Genomic DNA, 20,273 nt, shown 5'->3' on the forward strand with positions numbered 1-20,273 from the left:
CTATTTCTAGTAACATAACCAAGGGTTTTCCAAACTCGGTCAAAACCAACGCACTTATGTTTACACACACAACAACTGTAATATATCATTCCGTTTTTAAGGTGGTGGGTTGTAATCATCTTGAGAGAGAGAGAGAGGTAGAGAGAGAGAGGGAGAGAGGGGTAGAGAGAGAGAGAGAGAGAGAGAGAGAGGTAGAGAGAGAGAGGGAGAGAGAGGTAGAGAGAGAGAGGGAGAGAGGGGTAGAGAGAGAGAGAGAGAGAGAGAGGTAGAGAGAGAGAGGGAGAGAGAGGTAGAGAGAGAGAGAGAGAGAGAGGTAGAGAGAGAGAGAGGTAGCGAGAGAGAGAGAGAGAGAGGTAGCGAGAGAGAGGTAGCGAGAGAGAGGTAGAGAGAGAGAGGTAGAGAGAGGTAGAGAGAGGTAGAGAGGTAGAGAGAGAGAGAGAGAGAGAGAGAGAGAGAGCGAGAGATCCCTCTTGCATCTGATGGTGTGAGTGGTGGGTTGGATTTGGGAGCCTATGAAGAGCCAGCCAGTCCAACCTGGTCAGAAGTGGTCTTGTCCAGTGTATACCAGTAAACCGATCTCCACCGCCTCCGTTCAGACTCACACTCAGGTAGGGAGAGTCCCAGGGCCATGCGGCAGTGTTCGGAGCCTGCGTGGGTGTGTGTACACTCTCCCCATCAGGGGCGCCGGTGCTGCTGCTCTCCATCCTCTCCGCGGAGTTCCCTCTGAGAGCTTTGGGGGGCCGCAGCGTAGGCTGGGGCTCTTGGGGTCCCCCCTCCACCTACCCAGGCCCATGTGGGGTTTCCTGCTCCCGGACAGTGCACTTGGTTTGGGACCTGCCACCTGTAGCCCCTCTCGTGGAGCTGGGGTCTGGAGCCTGGGCTGCCGTACACGGTGAGGCCTCTAGAGAGAGCTGGTGGGGGGAGTCTAGGGTGGAGGCTGGATGGGATGAGAGAGATGAGGTGGGTGGCTGATGGGGGTCAAGGGTCACTTCCTGCAGGGCAGAGAGGGCTGGAGGAAGGGTATCCCAGGGGGAGGCACCGTCTACTGAGAGAGGATGACACCCAGTCAGAGACACACACTACAGGTTGATACGCAGTGACACACACACACACACACACACACACACACACACACACACACACACACACACACACACACACACACACACACACACACACACACACACACACACAAACATAAGTATGCATGCACACACACACACACACACAGCCCTCTCTTCACACACACAGACAGACATAAGTATGCACACACACACACACACACACACACACACACACACACACACACACACACACACACACACACACACACACACACACACACACACACACACACACACACACACACACACACACACACACACACAGCTGTAAAGCTGACCCATAATAGTCTCCCTGAGTATAATTGTTTTCCATATGGCCAGATAGTTGCAGGATAAAGAAGAAAAACAGAGAGGAATGATGTCAATCAAGACTGCAGCCTTGCTAGACCAAAATAAAATTGTATTATCTCTCTATAATCTCCTTATGTATCCACACTCAGATCCTTGTTCACACACAGCTGCACTGTCATCACCAGGACAGTCAGGACTATATACACTCAGTGGCCTGTTTGTTAGGTACACCCATCTAGTACCGGGACGGACCCACCTTTGCCTCCAGAACAGCCTGAATTCTTCGGGGCATGGAAGCGTTGGTATCAAGGGACCTAACGTCTGCCAAGAAAACATTCCCCACAACATTACACCACCGCCACCAGCCTGTACCTTAACAGTAGGCAGGATGGGGCCATGGACTCATGCTGCTTACATGCTGACTACACCGGGCACGCACATGTTGATTTTGTCCATCCACTCCAGATACGATCAGGACACGCAGGTTGAAATATCAAAACAAACCCTGAACCCACCATATTAATTTGGGGACAGGTCGAAACACATGAAACATTCATGGACATTTAGCTAGCTTGCTGTTGCTAGCTAATTGGTCCTGGGATATAAACATTGGGTTGTTATTTTACCTGAAATGCACAAGGTCCTTTTTTCATGGATCTTTGTAGAATTTTGACCAATTTTGAGTCAAACAAAATCGTGTGTTCTCTACTCCGACAATTAATCCACAGATAAAAGGGGGGGGGACTTGGTTTGTTTCTAGTAATCTCTCCTCCTTCAGTCTTATTCTTCTGTGGACTTTATATGGCGTTTGGCAACCAACTTTAAGGTGCATTACCACCACCAACTAGGCTGGAGTATGGAGCTCAATTCAGCTTTCAATCAACCATGTGGGTATATGCTCCTAAAAACCAATGAGGATATTGGAGAGGCGGGATTTGCAACACGTCAAGCGTCTAAAATAGAACCAAGTTAGAACCAAGTTCTAACCAAGATTAAGATTAAATTATTGAATAACATGTATGTGTACATTTATTTTGCAACGCTCACGAACGTAATGCATGTTACGCCAAATCCTGACTCTGCCATCAGCATGACGCAACAGGTACTGGGATTTGCTAGACCAGGCAATGTTTTGCCACTGTTTTTGCCATTGTCCTGTGTTGGTGATCGCGTGCCCACTGGAGCTGGTTCTTCTTGTTTTTAGCTGATAGGAGTGGAACCCGATGTGGTCGTCTGCTGCATTAACCCATCCGGGACAAGGTTGTTCTGCACACCACTGTTGTACTGCACCGCTATTTGCTTGTTTGTGGCCCACCTGTTTGCTTGCCCAATTCTTGCCATTCTCATTCGGCCTCTCATTAACAAGCTGTTTTCGCCCACAGGACTGCTGCTGACCGGATGTTTTTTGTTTGTCGCACCGTTCTCTGTAAACCCTAGACACTGTCATGCGTGAAAAGCCCAGGAGGTTTCTGAGATACTGGAACCGGCGTGCCTGGAACCGACGATCATACCACGCTCAAAGTCGCTTAGGTAATTTGATTTGCCCATTCTAACGTTCAATCGAACAGTAAGTGAATGTGTCAATGCCACTGAGTGTATATATATATATATCATTATGTATGCGCTCTAAATGGCACCCTATTCCCTATACAGTGCACTACTTTTGACTAGGGCCCATTTAGGGTGCCACCTGGGATGCACTCTGTGTGTGACAAGATCGGTCTATTACTGAAGAGTGTGTGTGTGCGTGTGAGGATGGCCCTGGTCAACACTGAGAGCAGTTTCACTTTACTGAGGGTGCACTTCATTGCATAGTCTACTGTGGTGCAGGTCCTCTTCAGACCTGATTGCTTTTTCTACTGAGACCACCACAACCAAACACAAGCCTGATTGTCTCAACACATTAACAGATATTACCATACACATGCACTGACACAGAGGCAGGCAGTGATGCACATACACACGCACACATGTAGGATATACACACACACACACACACACACACACACACACACACACACCAGCATTCACACACAGGTAGGATACACGCCAGCACACACACACTTGCACTCATGCACTTACACACACACGCATTCACACAAACACACACACAAGCAGATTTAAATGAGAGTCAGAATGGAGAGAAAGACATGCAGCTTTTCACGAACCGTGTCTTTAGAGTGGCCCATTAGGAAGAAATAGGGTGAGCTTAGCATATCACCTTTCATGCACATGGAGAGGTTGGAAGGTACCATTCCTAAGGGAAGTGGAGTAAAAGCCTATACCAATCATTAGAGTTAAAGTAAAGGGGTTAAAAAGACATTTTCACTCGTGTTATTTCACAAAGGACAGTTTGATAAGCAGAAAGCATCATCAGAAGCTTCTCAGATGTTGTTTCAATGTCGGGTTATGGAAGCAGATTGAATTAGCTAAAGCTTTTGTTGTGTCAGTTAAGGTGTCTTTCAGGTTCCACAGAGCAGTAGCAGTAAGAGTAGGTAGGTATGAAACATTTCAGGTATTATCTGCTGTTTATAGCACCCATCATGGTTGTAACATTTGCGGTGGTCTGCATTAGTGTGTGTGAGAGGGAAGCCGTGATTACACCTTGCATTAACATGTGGTTGTCACCATCCTTCACCATCGATCACTATCTGATCAAGATTAGTTGCATATACACATGGTAATAAAATGTGTATCTTATTTGCCCACTGAGTCTGCATTGTAACCAGATACACTGGTCCCTCCTGTATGCAAATTATTTCTACCTGCCTTGGACCTCCCCTTATGACACAAGCTGTATATAACGACAAAAAACAGCACACTTTTATGTTCAATAATTTTATACTCTCATCATTATAGCATACTTTTGTTATCCAACATTTTAAGACTGGGGATAATACTGTCCCGATAACCTCGACCTGTCCACAGTTGTACAAATTGATATTCAATATTTAATATTCAAATGAATACTCATCCCTAAAAAACTTACCAAACACACCAGCTGAGAATCTGAATGTGTTTACAAAATATAATTAATGCACAATACATTAAAAGAATGACACTTAGGCCCTAATGCACACAGTAAAAACAAAAAGTAGGCTACAGTGCATCTCTGAATGTCACAACACATTGGTCTGAACAGGGGTGATCTTTACGCATGGATGTTTACGTACACTGCCTTTATATTATTGTTATCTTGTATTGTAAATAACCTTTGACATTGCTATCTTGTGACGTTGAAGTTGTCTTCACCTCTATTTTAATGCCACGCCAAACAAAGTTAGATAAGGCTTATAAAAATAAAGATATTTATGAACAGATATCATCCTGAATGACAGAAAAAGGCTTCTCCCATTCCCACGGCCAATGCCAGCGCAAAATCAAATAACTGAAAACATTGTACAGAAAAGCCAATGACTGTAATGGTGGGAACCTGAGAACCCAAAGCCCATGGGTGACAGTCCACCACCAGCCCACTGTTTATTCTGGACAGTGCTTTGGAGGATGAAAATACTAAGGGTAAGCTGCTTAGCGTTTCATATACTTTTTTTGGTCATGTCAATAGCCAAATTCAGTTTCTATATCAGATATGAAAATAATACAGTGGCTTTTCTATCGAAATGTTATAAAAGTCCACTCTGGCTAGAGCTAAAGGCAGGCTACAGGAGGAAAATTAGGCTTACACATTATACCTTGACATACACTTGTAATGCACTGCTCTCTCTGCTGCGACTCCATCATAGTATGTCCCATGCATACCTAATACATTTGTAGTTCAGTTTAAATTCTGTAATGCTAGTAGCTATATCAGTCTATCAACCCTCAATGAGTGGAAGAAAGTGAATAATGATTTGGAGGAAACCAAACCACAGACCTTCTTCAGGAAGTCAATTATTTTCCCCTTTGGTAAAACTGTTTAGGCTTATACTTAATTAGAATCTGATGCCTGTAATATAATGCAATCCTTTTCAATTTTATTTCATTATATTCTGTGAATCTTTGAGCATTTTCCAGACAAATCTCTAGCAATAAGTTGCAGAAGATGTCCAAACTGATAAGTAAAGGCGTATAGTTTTCTGTAAGCTTGAGCGAGGCCACTGTCCAATTTAATATACAATACGTAGCACTCTTTAGGCTACTTTTATGTGGCATTAGTCCACGGTGTCAGTAGGCACATGGCTTCTAACGAAGACCATGATCTTAATTCTAGAGGAATTGTAAAGTTACCGTTGTCCATAATTAGGCTACTACCTCAACTGGCCGGTGTAATTTTTTTTTTTGTGGGTGGAAACAACTGTGACGTTGGCCTAATGTATTTGCTTTCATTGTCAGGATTTGTTTACACTTCAAGGTTATCTGTACAAGATGTGTCTTCGACTACCTCCAGAGGTGGTCATGAAGATCTAATCACAATCAGTTCAAATTGCATCTTTTGATTGTCTACACCTGTCAAAAAATGTGGGCAGAATCAGAATGTGGACAAGATCAGGACAACGGACGCATGTTAGAACCAGGTATAAACGGGCTAGAGAGAGAGAGAGAGAGAGTGAGAGAGAGAGAGTGAGAGCGAAAGGGAAACAGAGAGAAAGAGTGTATGAGCGATGATGAAATTAGACCCAACCAAATCATTACAAAACGAAAAGATAATTACTTGACACAATGGAAAGAATTAACAAGATAACAGAGAAAACTAGAACGCTATTTGGCCCAAAACAGGGAGCAGACAGCAGCAGAATACCTGACCACTGTGACTGACCCAAAATTAAGGAAAGCTTTGACGTACGTACAGAATCTGTGAGCATAGCCTTGCTATTGAGAGAGGCCACCATAAGCAGACCTGGCTCTCAGGAGAAGACAAGCTATGTGCACACTGCCCACAAAATGAGGTGGAAACTGCACTTCCTAACCTCCTGTCAAATCTAGGACTATATTAGAGACATGTGACTCATTTGAGGAAACTAGACATATGTCGCTCTCACAGGAGAGCCATGGAGATAGCAATTTCTAACACAGCTTTTTTTTTAAAGATATCACGAAGTAGAACTGAAAAGGAGTTGCTCTTCACTTTCTGGAGGACAGAGTTTTGAAATCGATGGAATGCACGGTGGAGTTAGAGTATGATAGCTAAGGAGATGGAGGAAATTCTGCCTTTTGATTGCAAATATGCAGACGGAGTCGAAAAAAGAACACACAGAAGGCTATTGAATAAAACACCCGTCTCAGGATTACATCTTCAAACTAAGGCAACAACGGCATCCGTGACAGAGAGGGCGAAGCGTCGATCCATGTATACGGGCAAGATTTTCAGATATGAATTTTCAGATATTACACATTTCTAGTTTAGTCAGAAGGCTGTTTTCATTTCAAGTTAAAGCGTACTGTTTGATAGCTAGCTAACGTTAGCTGGCTGGCTTGCTAGCTAACGTTACGTGTATGATCTGTATACTAATGTTTTTTGTATCTAAGAGTCATTTGCATTGCTAATTATAGCCTAATGTTAGCAAGCTAGCTAACATTGAACCTGGTTGGTTAGCTACCTGCAGATTCATGCAGGGTAGTAATGTTATGAGTTGGGATTATGGTTCATTGTTTAGCTAACTAGCTAGCTACATGTCTAAACAAAAGACTCCACAATGCAAGTAACTATTTCAATAGAATGATTATGTTGTCACTGCGACAGGTGTCGATAGACGTAGCTGGTAAATTCACTCTGGCTATCTACTCTGATTTCAGAGCACTCGTCTGAGTGTGCCAGAGCGCAGAATAACTGACGAATTTACGGACACTCAATTGTTGCCAGTAGCACAGTTGCGGTAGCCAACGCTCTGGATAACATAAAAATAGCCTATCCAGCTCTATTAGGGCGAGTAAAGTGCTACTGTCACTGTAAAGTGGTTGTTCCACTGCATATCATAAGGTGAATGCACCAATTTGTAAGTCGCTCTGGATAAGAGCGTCTGCTAAGCGTCTGTAAATGTAAATGTAAATGAGTAAAATGGTCAGAGTGAGCTGTTCCCTCGTTTGTGTCTGGAAGTAGCTCGCAAGCTAGCCAACGTTAGCCAGTTAGCTTGGGTGCTTGACTGCTGTTGTTAGGACAGAACGCTCGGATCAACCCTACCTCCTGTGGGGACGGGGGCCTGGGATTAAAAATAAAAAATAAATACTATATAAATATAGGACAAAACACAAGAGAGAGCACAACACAGCACAACACTGATAGAGACACAGCACAGCACAACACTACATAAAGAGAGACCTAAGACAACAACATAGCAAGGCAGCAACAAATGACAACACAGCATGTTAGCAACACAACCCTGACCTGTTCACTGTGATTACTATTATTTGACCATGCTGGTCATTTATGAACATGAACATCTAGGCTATGTTCTGTTATATTTTCCACCCAGCACAGCCAGAAGAGGACTGGCTACCCCTCATAGCCTGGTTCTTCTTTAGGTTTCTTCCTAGGTTTTGGCCTTTCTAGGGAGTTTTCCCTAGCCACCGTGCTTCTACACCTGCATTGCTTGCTGTTTGGGGTTTTAGGCTGGGTTTCTGTACAGCACTTTGATATATCAGCTGATGTAAGAAGGGCTATATAAATACATTTGATTTGAACATGGTAGCAGCACAAAACATGGTTCAAACGTTATTGGGCACAGACAACAGCACGAAGGTCAAGAAGGTAGAGACAATAATACATCACACAAAGCAGCCACAACTGCTCAGAGTCTTTGAATTGAAGAGATTGCGATAGCTGTCCAGTTTGAGTGTTTGTTGCAGCTTGTTCCAGTCGTTAGCTGCAGCGAACTGAAAAGACGAGCGACTCAGGGATGTGTGTGCTTTGGGGACCTTTAACAGAATGTGACTGGCAAAATGGTTGTTGTATGTGGGGGATGAGGCCTGCAGTAGATATCTCAGATAGGGGGGAGTGAGGGCTAAAAGGGTTTTATAAGCATCAACCAGTGGGTCTTGCGACGAGTATACAGAGGAGTATAGAGTGCATTGAAGTGTCCTATAAGGAGCATTGGTGGCAAATCTGATGGCTGAATGGTAAAGAACATCTAGCCGCTCGAGAGCACCCTTATCTGCCGATCTATAAATTATGTCTCTGTAATCTAGCATGGGTAGGATGGCCATCTGAATCAGGGTTAGTTTGGCAGCTGGGGTGAAAGAGGAGCGATTACAATAGAGGAAACAAAGTCTAGATTTAACTTTAGCCTGCAGCTTTGATATGGGCTGAGAGAAGGACAGTGCACCATCTAGCCATACTCCCAATTACTTGTATGAGGTGACTACCTCAAGCTCTAAACCCTCAGAGGTAGTAATAACACCTTTGGGAAGAGGGGCATTCTTCTTACCAAACCACATGACCTTTGTTATGGAAGTGTTCAGAACAAGCATGCACCTGTGGAATGGCCGTTAAGGGTAGAGAAAGCTCGTTGGACACTAAGAAAGCTTTGTTGTTGAGCATTTAACACAAAATCCGGGGAGGCACCTGCTGAGTATAAAACTGTATCATCTGCATATAAATGGATGAGAGAGCTTCCTACTGCCTGAGCTATGTAGTTGATGTAAATTGAGAAGGGCGTGGGGCCTAGGATCGAGCCTTGGGGTACTCCCTTGGTGACAGGCAGTGGCTGAGACAGCAGATTTTCTGACTTTGTACACTGCACTCTTTGAGAGAGGTAGTTAGTAGACCAGGCCAAAGACCCCTCAGAGATACACCAATATTCCTTTGCCGGCCCACATGAATGGAATGGTCTACCGTATCAAAAGCTTCGTCCAAGTCAATAAAAATAGCAGCACAATATTGCTTAGAATCAAGGGCAATGGTGACATCATTGAGGACCTTTAAGGTTGCAGTGACACGTCCATAACCTGAGTGGAAACCAGATTGCATACCCGAGAGAATACTACATTCATCAAGAAAGCCAGTCAGTTGATTATTGACAAGTTTTTCCAACACTTTTGATAAACAGGGCAAAATAGAAATTGGCCTATAACAGTTAGGATCAGCTTGATCTCCCCCTTTAAATAAAGGACAAACTGTGGCTGCCTTCCAAGCAATGGGAACCTCCCCAGAAAGGAGAGACAGGTTAAAAAGGTCAGAGATAGGCTTCGCGATTATAGGGGCAGCAACCTTAAAGAAGAAAGGGTCTAAACCATCTTACCCAGATGTTTTTTGGGGGTCAAGTTTAAGGAGCTCCTGCAGGGAGAAACTTTGTAGTGTGGCAGGGGAAAAAGAGGAGAAGCATCAGGGATAGTCGCATTAGAAGGGGTGGGAGATGAGGAAATGTTGGACGGGCAAGGAGGCATGGCTGAGTGAAATAGGTATCCTGACTTAATGAAGTGGTGATTAAAAAGTTCAGCCATGTAATTCTTGTCAGTAACAACCATCAACATTAAGGGACATGGGCAGCTGTAAGGAGGAGGGTTTATTCTTCAGGTCTTTAAATGTTTTCCAGAACTTCTTGGGGTTAGACCCACAGAGAGAACTGCTCTTTAAAGAAACTAACTTTGGCCTTCTGGATAGCCTGAGTGCACTTATTTCTCATTTGGCTGAATGATAGCCTGTCTGCCTGAGTATGCGTGTGCCGAGCCTTTCGCCTAAGGCAATTCTTGAGGTAATTCTTAAGATGGTGTGAACGATACTGAATGGGTGTAGACAAAGAAGAGCTCTCCAGTAGGTGTACCAAAACATTCAAGGCCATTTTCTCAAAAGTGAGGTTACAAGTTTATCAACTTCCAAAGCAGAATTGCCTTCCCGTTGTTCCTCATCTGAAGTGTATGATATACCATTTTCTATCTCTGAGTCTCTATTTTTAGACAATGTAAAAACACCATTTCAAATTTTGCTACGTAAGACAGAATCGAGCCGGCAGGTCACATATTTCCCTCAGATTACACAGACTCACAAAGAATTCGAAAACAAATCCAATTATGATAAACTCCCATATCTATTGGGTGAAATACCAGTGTGCCATCAGAGCAGCAACCAGTGAAGAACAAACACCATTGTAAATACAACCCATATTTATGTTAATTTATTTTCCCTTTTTTACTTTAACTATTTGCACATCGTTACCACACAGTATTTAGCCTTAATATCACATTTGAAATGTCTCTATTCCTTTGGAACTTTTATGAGTGTAATGTTTACTGTTCATTATTTAATGTTTATTTCACTTTTGTTAATGATCTATTTCATTTGGTTTGGCAATGTAAACATGTTTCCCATGCCAATAAAGCACTTAGAATTGTATTGAAATTGAGAGAGAGAGAGTGAGAGAGAGAGAAAGAGAGAGAGGGGGGGAGAGAGAGAGGGGGGAGAGAGAGAGAGTGAGCAATGATGGAAAACAAGAGAGAAATTTAAAAAAACTAGCACAAGAGAGAGATTGTCAACCAAAAAGAAAGATTGAGAGAGAAAGATATAATCAAAGACAGAGAAAAATTATAAAGCGAGAGGGAAAGATTAAAAATTAAGATGGAGGTTTATTTGGGGGGAGACCCACCATACTCAGGCACCTGTCCCGTGCCTCTCTTTAGCAACAGTCTCACCCGCCTGCACCCCGCCTTGATCAACTCGATGGCCCGGGCATGAGTCATGTCCCGGGTACTGTCGCCATTTATCTCAATGATTTGATCCCCCACCTGAGAGAGAGAGAGAGAAATAGCGAGAGGGAGAGTGAGAGAAAAGAAACAAAGTGATAAAAAAGAGAGTAAAGATGGGACAGGATGAACATAGAGACTTGTCAAATTATATAAAGTACCGCATTGGTATTGGGCTGGAAAAGAATGTTGCTGTGTTGCAGTCAGGACAGGAAGTGATGTCCCTCACCCTCATTCTGCCATTGCGGATGGCTGGCCCATCCTCTGCAAGCCGCAAAACAAACAGATCCATCTTGTACTCCCGTCCCCCACGGATACTGAAGCCAAAACCCTTCACACTCTTCTCCAGCTCTACCGTGAAGTAGTCAAAGTCCTGTGCACAGCACACAACCAAGAACCAACATTCATAAAAAATATAGCCAATACATAGTCAACTTAGTCTGGGATGTGTAGTTTTACATGCTGTCTATAATATGGGATTCTGGGGTATGTTGTCTTACCTGTGGTGTCCAATAGAGGATTCTGGGATGTACAGACTTACCTGTGGTCTGAAGTCTGGGGGGAACTGCTCTAAAGGGAACTGTCTGTCCACTAAGTATTTTCTGTAATAAGGGATTCTCGGATATGTAGTCTCAACTGTGATGTTTAGTAGGGGATTCTAGGATGTGCAGACTTATCTGTGGTCTGAAGTCCGGGGGGAACTGCACCAATGAAAGCTGTGCAGATTTTGAGTGTTTGTACTAGGGAATTCGGGGGTATGTAGTCCTACATATGGTGTGTACTGTAGTAATTGCTTCTGGGATGTGCAGTCTTACCTGTGGTCTGAAGTCAGGTGGAAACTGTGCTAGAGGGAACTGTGCAGCAAGTGTTGTTGAGTGTTGTCTGTAGTCGATGAGGGGAGGAGGGTGACGGTAATCCAGTGTGGGCGGCTGCCGGTAATCAGCCACCGGAGGGTGCCGGTAGTCAACGGGGGGCTGCCGGTAGTCAGTGAAGGGAGGCTGGCGGATATCCGGTTTCACGTCCTGCCTGGCTTTCACCTCTGACCTGTAGACACCAGACAAATATGAGGTTGAGAAAGAGTGTGCGTATTCCTGTTCAGTGCATGTGACAAATACAATTTGATTTGATTTGAAATACCTGCCGTCGTGGAGGTAGAGCGGGGGAGGGTGGCCGGGTGGCTGGGCGACTGGGCTCTGCTGGGTCCCTGCCGGGCTGGGCTGGGCGGCCGCTCCTGGGGTAGGCTGTGTGGCTGCTGCTGGTACTTGGCCTGGCTGGTCTGGTGTTTGGCTGGGCAGAGCTGGTGGTGCTGGGCCTTCCTGGGTGGTGGTTGTCTGGCCCGGCTGGGCTGGTGCATGACCCGGCTGGGATGCTCCTTGGCTGGGCTGGTTGACTATGGGGCTGGGCTGGGCCTGGGGGCTGTGTTTCTGGGTCATGGGGCTCTGCTTCTCTGAGCTGGGCCTCGAGTGGGGATCTAAGATGGAGAGATGGAGTTATGTTTCACTATATTGGATCATTCCAATATATTGCTATCACTTCGCGGTGGAGGGATACATCTGAGGTGAGGATTTACAGATTTACTCCTGTATACACTTGTGTTACGGCTGGTTTGAGGTACGGTTTGAGGTACAAACTTTCTGAAGTTCGCTTGCTAAGTGAAATATCTTGCGTGGAAGTATACGCACTGGCTGTTTGCAGCCTGGAGCAGCTGGCCACATGGCCAGCCCCTCCTCTTGAGTGCTGTATCTTCCGCCCGTGGTTTGTCGTGCTTGTGTTTCGTTAGCTTTACACTACGACTCTGTGTGCATCCATTAATACATTGGTGGCTCTTGCTGCCACAAACTGTATTTACCTTACACAACTTGCCGACTGGCTTGTTGTGTGTTGTGAATTGTGTGTTGTGAATTGCTTTAATATGCTGTCCCCGCGCTATAGGAGTGGGTTCTTTGCTAATTACCCTACACGGGTTCTCTGATAATTCCCCTACAGGGTGTTCTTCTTCTTTCTCCTGCAGAATGTAAGAATATGGTGGTGGGCTGCCACTACGTTGAGACATTAACTTTGGAGTTCCTTAACGGAGTTACTCCATCATATGGTGCTGTTTTGAGTTTTTTGCTTGAATAAAATCTAGGTAAAATCATAGTTGGCCTAAAACTAAAACAAAAAAACACATATCAAATCCATTACCTGGTTGCTGTATTTTTTGTCTAACTGTTTTCCCCACAGGGGTCTTCCCCTGTGTTTTCAGAGGTACTGGGTAATTTATCCCTCACCGGGTTCCTATTCCTCCAAGCGAGTCACGACATAGCTCTCCCAGTGCGTCAGACCCCTGAACCGTGGCCTTGTTGGCTTGGCTGGGCTTATGGCTTCCCTTTGTGACAGGTGTGATGGTGTCATCCCCTGGGGATCCGCATACCTCGTGTATGCACTGCCTGGGTTTGAGCCATACTGGATGCCTGTTTTGTGTGGTGTTCTTAGAACACCTGCACCTGGCGTGATTGGAGGCCATGCACAAGAGGGTCGGCCAAGCTGGGGCTCAGGCTGGGGACGAGCTCCCTCCCTCAGGAGTGGTGCGGCAGCGAGCTGTTAGTCCCTCTACTGGGCCCAGTACCCCTCCAACGAAGCGTGGCCAGAGCCACCGCAGACAGAGCCCCTTGGCTGCCAGTCCTGGACGGGGGCATGAGTCAGACTGCTGGGACCACCTTGAATGGAGGGAGCATGCCCTGCATCAGGAGGTTGATAGCTTCGATGGCAATGACAGCTGTTCACTTTTGGCCAGTGATAGGCTGTTCCTGGGGGACAATGCTGGCACTGTTCACCACGTGAGCGGGCTACCAGACTGACAGGCCATCAGAAGCATCCAGCGGGTTTCATCGCCCCCAGCGGCCACCTTACTTGGGTAGCCACTGCACTGGACATCAACTGGTGGACAGTGAGGACTCTCCATCTGTCCCCATCTCTGCTGAGTTCCGCAAGGCCTTGCAGGACAGCTGGACCTCTGCCAGGTGGAACCCGCGACTGAAGGCGGGATCCCCCCAGAGTCTTTGATGCGGACTTGAGAGCCACATATGGTTCCCTCTGCTCTCTTGGCCGCCTTACCAGCACGGCCATGCTACTGCAGGCCTACCTGCAGACTCTGTTTTCCTGGCAGCAGGAGGGCACGTAGTAGCTCCTCCGGGAAGTGATGGAGGTGTCTCGCTTGCTTTCCCTGCTCCAGAGGGATGTGTCCCGCGCCAACGGATGGGCCTTGGTGCAGGTGGTTGCCGCCTGGTGCCATGTCTGGCTGGCCCAATCCCGTCTGCCAGCTGCTCTCCAGGGCACATTTGTCCCTCACCCCAGGGCTGACATTGGCCCAGTGGTTGATGACATTCTAGAGCAGACCGATAAGGTTTGTGGGGACCGCGAGACCCTGAGACGGTTCATGCCACCTCCTCAGGCCCAGGTCCAAGGCACACGGTCCGTCACAACCAACCTGCACCTGAACGACGGTGGGGTCCCTCTCCTGCCCCATCACCTCGTGCTAAGAGACGACAGCGGGGAGGGGCACAGCGTGAGGTGAAGCAACAGCCTGTTTTTCCCACACGGGTCTTCCCCAGTTTTTGCAGAAGTACTGGGTAATTTATCCCTCACCGGGTTCCTATTCCTCCAAGCAGGTCACGACATAAGCTCTCCCAGGCCTTCGGTCCCCTGGGAGAGGCATGGTTGGCTTCGATGAGCTTATGGCTTCCCTTTGTGACAGGTGTGAACCGTCACCGCCATAGGGACGTGCCTGGGGGACCTATGCGCTCGGGGCGCCAGAGGAGAGGCGGGCCCTGGCAGATCCCCAGACACACCCTTCCCCCAGCCTCGGCTGCTTACCCGGTCTCAAAGGGCAAAGTGGGAGAATTGTGTGGAGTCCCCATGGCTGTTGTCCTCAATGCTCGAGAGGGGTACTGACTCCAATTCCGGTGCCGGTCTCCGTTCTTCAAGGGCCTTTGTGTCACCACGGTGGCCGACCCCCTGAAGAAAAACCTGCGGCTGGAGATTTCCTCACTCCTGGACAAGGGTGTCGTCTGCAGGATTGAGACATCAGAACAGCTAGATGGGTTCTACTCCACTTATTTTGTGGTCCCAAAAAGAGGCTGAGGGTTTCGACCAATTCTGGACCTCCGCAACCTCAATGGGTACTTGAAGGTACTGAGGTTCCACATGCTGTCCCCAGCCCGGGTGTTGCAGGTCGTGTCCAAGGAACAGTGGTTTATGAAACTGAACCTGATGGATGCGTGATCCATGTTCCTGTTCACCCAGCTCATTGGCAGTACCTCCAATTCGCTTTCGAGGGGAGGGCTTAAAAATTCATGGTTCTTCCCTTCGGCCTCTCCTTGGCACCCCGCACATTCACAAAGTGCATCGACGCTGTCCTGGCACTCCTCATGTCCCAAGGATTGTTGATCCTCTATTACCTAGACGATTGGCTGATTGTGCCCCGACCAGGGCCCAGGTCCTATCAGACAGAGATGTGCTCTTTACCCACATCGGTGGGCTGGGCATTACTGTAAATGACAAGAGTTGTCTGACACCCACCCAGAGGGTGTCCTTCATTGGCATGGAACTGGACTCAGTCCTCATGAGAGCACCCCTGCCCACCAGAAGGGTTCAGGCAATCTTATCTTGCCTCGACTACTTTCGGCAGTAGCGGGTGGTATCTGCCCTAACCTGCCAACGCCTGTTTGGCTTGCTGCACGCGGCCTCGTTGTTGATTCCCCTGGGCCTGCTCCTTCTCCGACCTCCTCAATGGTGCTTCAACTCCCAGCTGCACCCAGCCACGGGTGACTCCCAGATTGGCTGGGAGGGTATGACCAAGGGCGGCTGTTGGCTACCCACTTGGAGCGGCAGGCACATCAATACACTACAGCTCCGAGCTGTACTGCTGTCCCTGCAGTCTTTCCTTCCATACATGAAGGGAAGATGTCCTGGTGAGAACGAACAACACCAGAGTGGTGGCTTACATTAACCATCAGGGTGGACTGATGTCCCACCGCCTCCATATTATGGCACGGGATCTCCTTCTCTGGGCTCAGGGACGTCTAGCGTCTCTACGCGCAGTGCACGTACCTGGCATCCTAAATGTGACCGTGGATATGCTCTCGAAGGAGGGCCCGCCACTTTGGGACTGTAGCCTACATCCCCAGGTGGTGCAGGACCTGTGGGACAAGTTCGGGAGAGTGCAGGTGGACCTGTTTGCCTCCCTGGACAATGAACACTGCCCCCTGTGGTATTTCATGTTGGAGCCACCAGGGCCCCTGGGCTTGGATGCTCTGGCTCACGATTGGCCAGGGCTGGAGCTTATGCATTCCCCCCTTTTCCTCTGATCCAGGCTGTGCTGGACAGGACCAGGATGGGAGAGCATCGTCTGCTTCTGGTGGACCCATACTGGCCCAGACAACCCTGGTTCAGCCTCCTCTTGTCCCTGTTGTCTGGGACACCTTGGCAACTTCCCCTGAGACTGGACCTGCTGTCTTAGGTCGGGGGAACTCTGTGGCATCCGAGGCCGCACCACCTCAGTCTGTGGACTTGGCCACTGAACGGCACCAATGGTCCATGCTAGGACTACAGGGGGGTGTAATGACCACCATGCAGAGCGCAAGGGTGCTGATTACAACCGCGGCATACCAGTTGCGCTGGCGGTTGTTCTGCTCTTGGTGCACTGGTATTGAGGTTGTGCCCGAGTCATGCGGGGTGCAGTATGTCCTCCAATACCTGAAGTCTCGCTTGGATGAGGTTATGGCAGCCTCTACACGGAGAAGGTATTTGGCTGCAATATCTGCCTGCCATGTGTGGTGGATGGACAGGCCAGTGGGGTGCCATCCCTTGGTCTCCAGGTTTATGAAGTGGGTTCGTCACCTGCATCCAGCTAGGACCTGCTCAATGGCGATCTGGGATCTGGATGTGGTCTTGGCAGCTTTAGCAAAGCCGCCTTTCGGAAAAGTTGGAGTCTGCCTCCCTGAAACATCTCTCTATGAAGGTGGTTTTCTTGGTATCGATTACTTCCATGAAGAGGGTGGGTGAACTCCATGATCTTTCTGTAACTTCTGAGTGCTACCAGATGGATCCTGGGGGGAGGAGTATATCTCTCCACCCCAACCCTTCTTTCTCCAAAGGTTCTGTCAGACAGGCATGTGAACATCCCTTTTTATCCTGTCTGCTTACAACCCCCCCCCCGGTAGTGGCAGGGGAGTCTGGGCCTACCTCCGGCATGCTGTGCCCTGTGAGGGCCCTGGCTGCCTATGTGGAGCGGACACGGTCAGTGAGAACAACTGACCAGCTCTTTGTCTCACTGGATTGTGAACACCATTACAACAGCATACCAGGCCAGTGCGGGGATCTATGGTGGCACAGTCTACACGAGGTGTGGCTGCGTCCTGGGCTCTACTGAGAGGAGTGCCCCTTGCTGATATCTGTGCTGCGGCCAGCTGGGCTTCCTCTTGTACCTTTGCTAGGTACTACCAGGTAAATGGGGCACCTCCCTCTGCGGTTGGTTCAGCAGTCCTGGGCGTCGCCTCCCCTTCCAGGGACTGTGCCGGGACCCCCCTTCCACATTGATGGCCCCTGCGTCTCGGTCCTGTGCTGGGACTTTTCCACTGGCTGGCCAGGTCCCTCTTGCACCGACTAATCTGGTACGGGTTTAACAATATATCGGAGTGATCCAATACAGTGAAACATAACAGAGGTTACGTATGTAACCACAGCTGTGTGAGCTATATGGATCATTCCAATTCTCTACAGTGCTAGAGGCGCCTCAAAAATGATGTAGAGAATGTGTGTCGCGGCCATGGGGTCTATATATAGGGGCGGACCCCAGCCGTGACACAGGTGTACACGGGAGTAAATTCTCACCTTGGATGTTTCCTTGTGTTTCCCTGAGTGATACCAATATATTGGAGTGATCCATATAGCTCACATAACCGTGGTTACATATGTAACCTTCGTTATCATGTGTTGCGTACAGCAGGTCAGCCACCAGGGGGAGACTAGTTGAGGCCTGGTGACAGATGGAGTCTACATCCCAAGGCGATGGCTCCCTCTGCTGGACATGCCAGTCCTCGACGGGCTCTCCGGCCAGGACTAATTGGGTCTGATTGTGGTTGGTGAGTAATCAAGAGGCTGATTGCTCGCCAGCTGGACGAGTCCCATAAAGCTGCCAGAAGGGCAGCCCATGGGAGAAAAGTTCCCTGTGAAGCTAGGCTGCACAACCTTCATTGAACACCACTTCGGCACCCGGGTCGGGGAAACGGTGCGAAAGAGGCCATATCGGATTCCCGAGGCCCAAAGAAAGGCTGTGAAGCAGGAAGTGGAGGTTATGCTGAGGATGGGGTCATCGAACAGCACGGTCTCCACGGAGCCCCGCCCACGTTCCAGTGCCTGATGGACAAAGTACTTCGACCCCACCAACAGTACGCAGCAGCCTATTTGGATGCTATCATCAACCACAACCAAGGTTGGGGAAGAGCACCTGACGCACCTCCAGGCGATGCTGGACATGCTCAGGCAAGCCGGGTTGACAGCAAACCCCAAGAAATGCAAACTAGGGTTTGAGTATGTGGAGTACCTGGTGTATTTGATCAGATGGGGGGACGTCAAGCCCCAGGAGAGGAGGGTCCAAGCGGTACATGACTGGCCTATTCCACAGACCAAGACACGGGTCAAGTCCTTCCTGGAACTCGCAGGATACTACAGTCGGTTTATCCCCAATTTTGTGGCTATAGACTCCAACCCTTACCGATCTAACCAGATCTAACCAAAACACCGAAATGGACGGGCGAGACCGAAGCGGCGTACAGGCGCCTGAAGGAAGCACTGTGCTCCCATCCGATTCTCGTAACACCCGATTTCCAGGTGCTGATGTTAGTCAAGACGGACGCAATGCGAAACAGGACTAAGGGACGTCCTGTCCTAGGTACACAATGGGGAGGAGCACCCCATCATAAGCCGAAAGCTAACACCCAGAGAGAAAAAGTACTCTATTGTTGAGAAAGAGTGCCTAGCGTGAAGTGGGCACTAGACACTCTCAAGTATTACCTTTTGGATACCCACTTCACCCTGGTCACAGACCATGCTCCCCTGGTCTGGATGGCCAGGGACCTCAGTCCACCCTGATGGTTGATGTAAGCGACCACTCTGGTGTTGTTCGTTCTCACCAGGATGTCTTCCCTTCAGATGTGGAGGGAAAGACTGCAGGGCCAGCAGTACAGCTCGGAGCTGTAGTGTATTGATGTGCCTGCCACTGCAAGTGGGTAGCCAACAGCCGCCCTTGGTCCCACCCCCCCAGCCAATCTGGGAGGCGTCTGTGCTGACCAGCTCCCGGCAGCACATCCTCAGCATCTCCACCCCAACTGAGAGAAAGGAGTGACAGCAACACCTCAACAATGCCCTGCGGCATTGTGCGGTCACCCGCAGCTGGCGGCTGGGTGCAGCTGGTGGGAGTTGAACCACCGTTGAGGAGGTCGGAGATGGAGCAGGCCCAGGGGAATCAACAACGAGGCCGCGTGCAGCAAGCCAAACAGGCGTTGGCATGGTCAGCAGGTGGTTCTTGTCCCTTCAACGCTTCTCTTTTTCTGTTGTGCACAGGTCAGGTGAAAAGCATGGGAAGCCCCGTCAAGAAATGAAACATACGTCGCACTGACGACAGCCCCCTCCCCAACTGAGCTAAGGGGAGGGGGGGGCATCAGAGGGAGACTCATCGAGGCCTGTTGACGGGGGGGGCACCAGAGGGAGACTCATCGAGGTCTGTTGACAGACGGAGTCTACATCATGAGGCGATGGCTCCCTCTGCTGGACCTGCCAGGCCTCGATGGGCTCTCCGGCCAGGACTAATTGGGGATGATTGTGGTTGGTGAGTAAACAAGGGGCTGATTGCTCACCAGCTGGACAAGTCCCATAAAGCTGCCAGAAGGGCAGCACATGGGAGAGGGGACTGGGGGAAGAGAGGTTACTCCCGTATAGTTGTGCTCAGTGCCAGAGATAACGAAGGGAGCTCAGTTTTGTTCTCCCCCAGGATACAGCAAGACCTCGGGGCCCAGAACACGGTATCCCGGAGAAGATCTCCTGGAGGAGACCTATTCTTTTATTTTCGGATGTTACTTAAATAGACACTCTTGAAACCGAGGTAATCCAACTCTGTCCGTGTCTGATCTGTGTAAACGTCTTGACAAAACCCCCTGGTCTGCCACACATGGTAACAACAGAGTTTTTAAATGTTTTGTTTTTCTC

At 48.5% G+C, this 20,273-nt stretch overlaps 1 protein-coding gene across 10 annotated transcripts in view; it reads right to left on the reverse strand.

The window, feature by feature from the left end:
* Positions 1-389: 389 nt before the first annotated feature.
* LOC106573044 (membrane-associated guanylate kinase, WW and PDZ domain-containing protein 2) overlaps positions 390-20,273 on the reverse strand; it is a 314,920-nt gene continuing 295,036 nt past the window's right edge. For 6 of the 10 annotated variants that reach the window (XM_014147683.2, XM_014147669.2, XM_045696843.1 and 3 more), the window contains 5 exons: positions 12,165-12,498; positions 11,843-12,071; positions 11,257-11,400; positions 10,931-11,069; positions 390-1,045 (listed from right to left, as the gene is read on the reverse strand). In XM_014147683.2, the coding sequence (XP_014003158.2) occupies positions 780-1,045; positions 10,931-11,069; positions 11,257-11,400; positions 11,843-12,071; positions 12,165-12,498 (1,112 nt within the window). In that variant the 3' untranslated portion in view covers positions 390-779. Of the gene's footprint in view, positions 1,046-3,583; positions 3,673-10,930; positions 11,070-11,256; positions 11,401-11,842; positions 12,072-12,164; positions 12,499-20,273 lie in introns of all 10 variants that reach the window. The other 4 variants (XM_014147684.2, XM_045696841.1, XM_045696842.1 and 1 more) reach the window with 3 other exon arrangements.

The sequence above is a fragment of the Salmo salar genome, chromosome ssa16 (genome assembly GCF_905237065.1).
Source record: "Salmo salar chromosome ssa16, Ssal_v3.1, whole genome shotgun sequence".
Taxonomy (NCBI): Eukaryota; Metazoa; Chordata; class Actinopteri; order Salmoniformes; family Salmonidae; genus Salmo; species Salmo salar.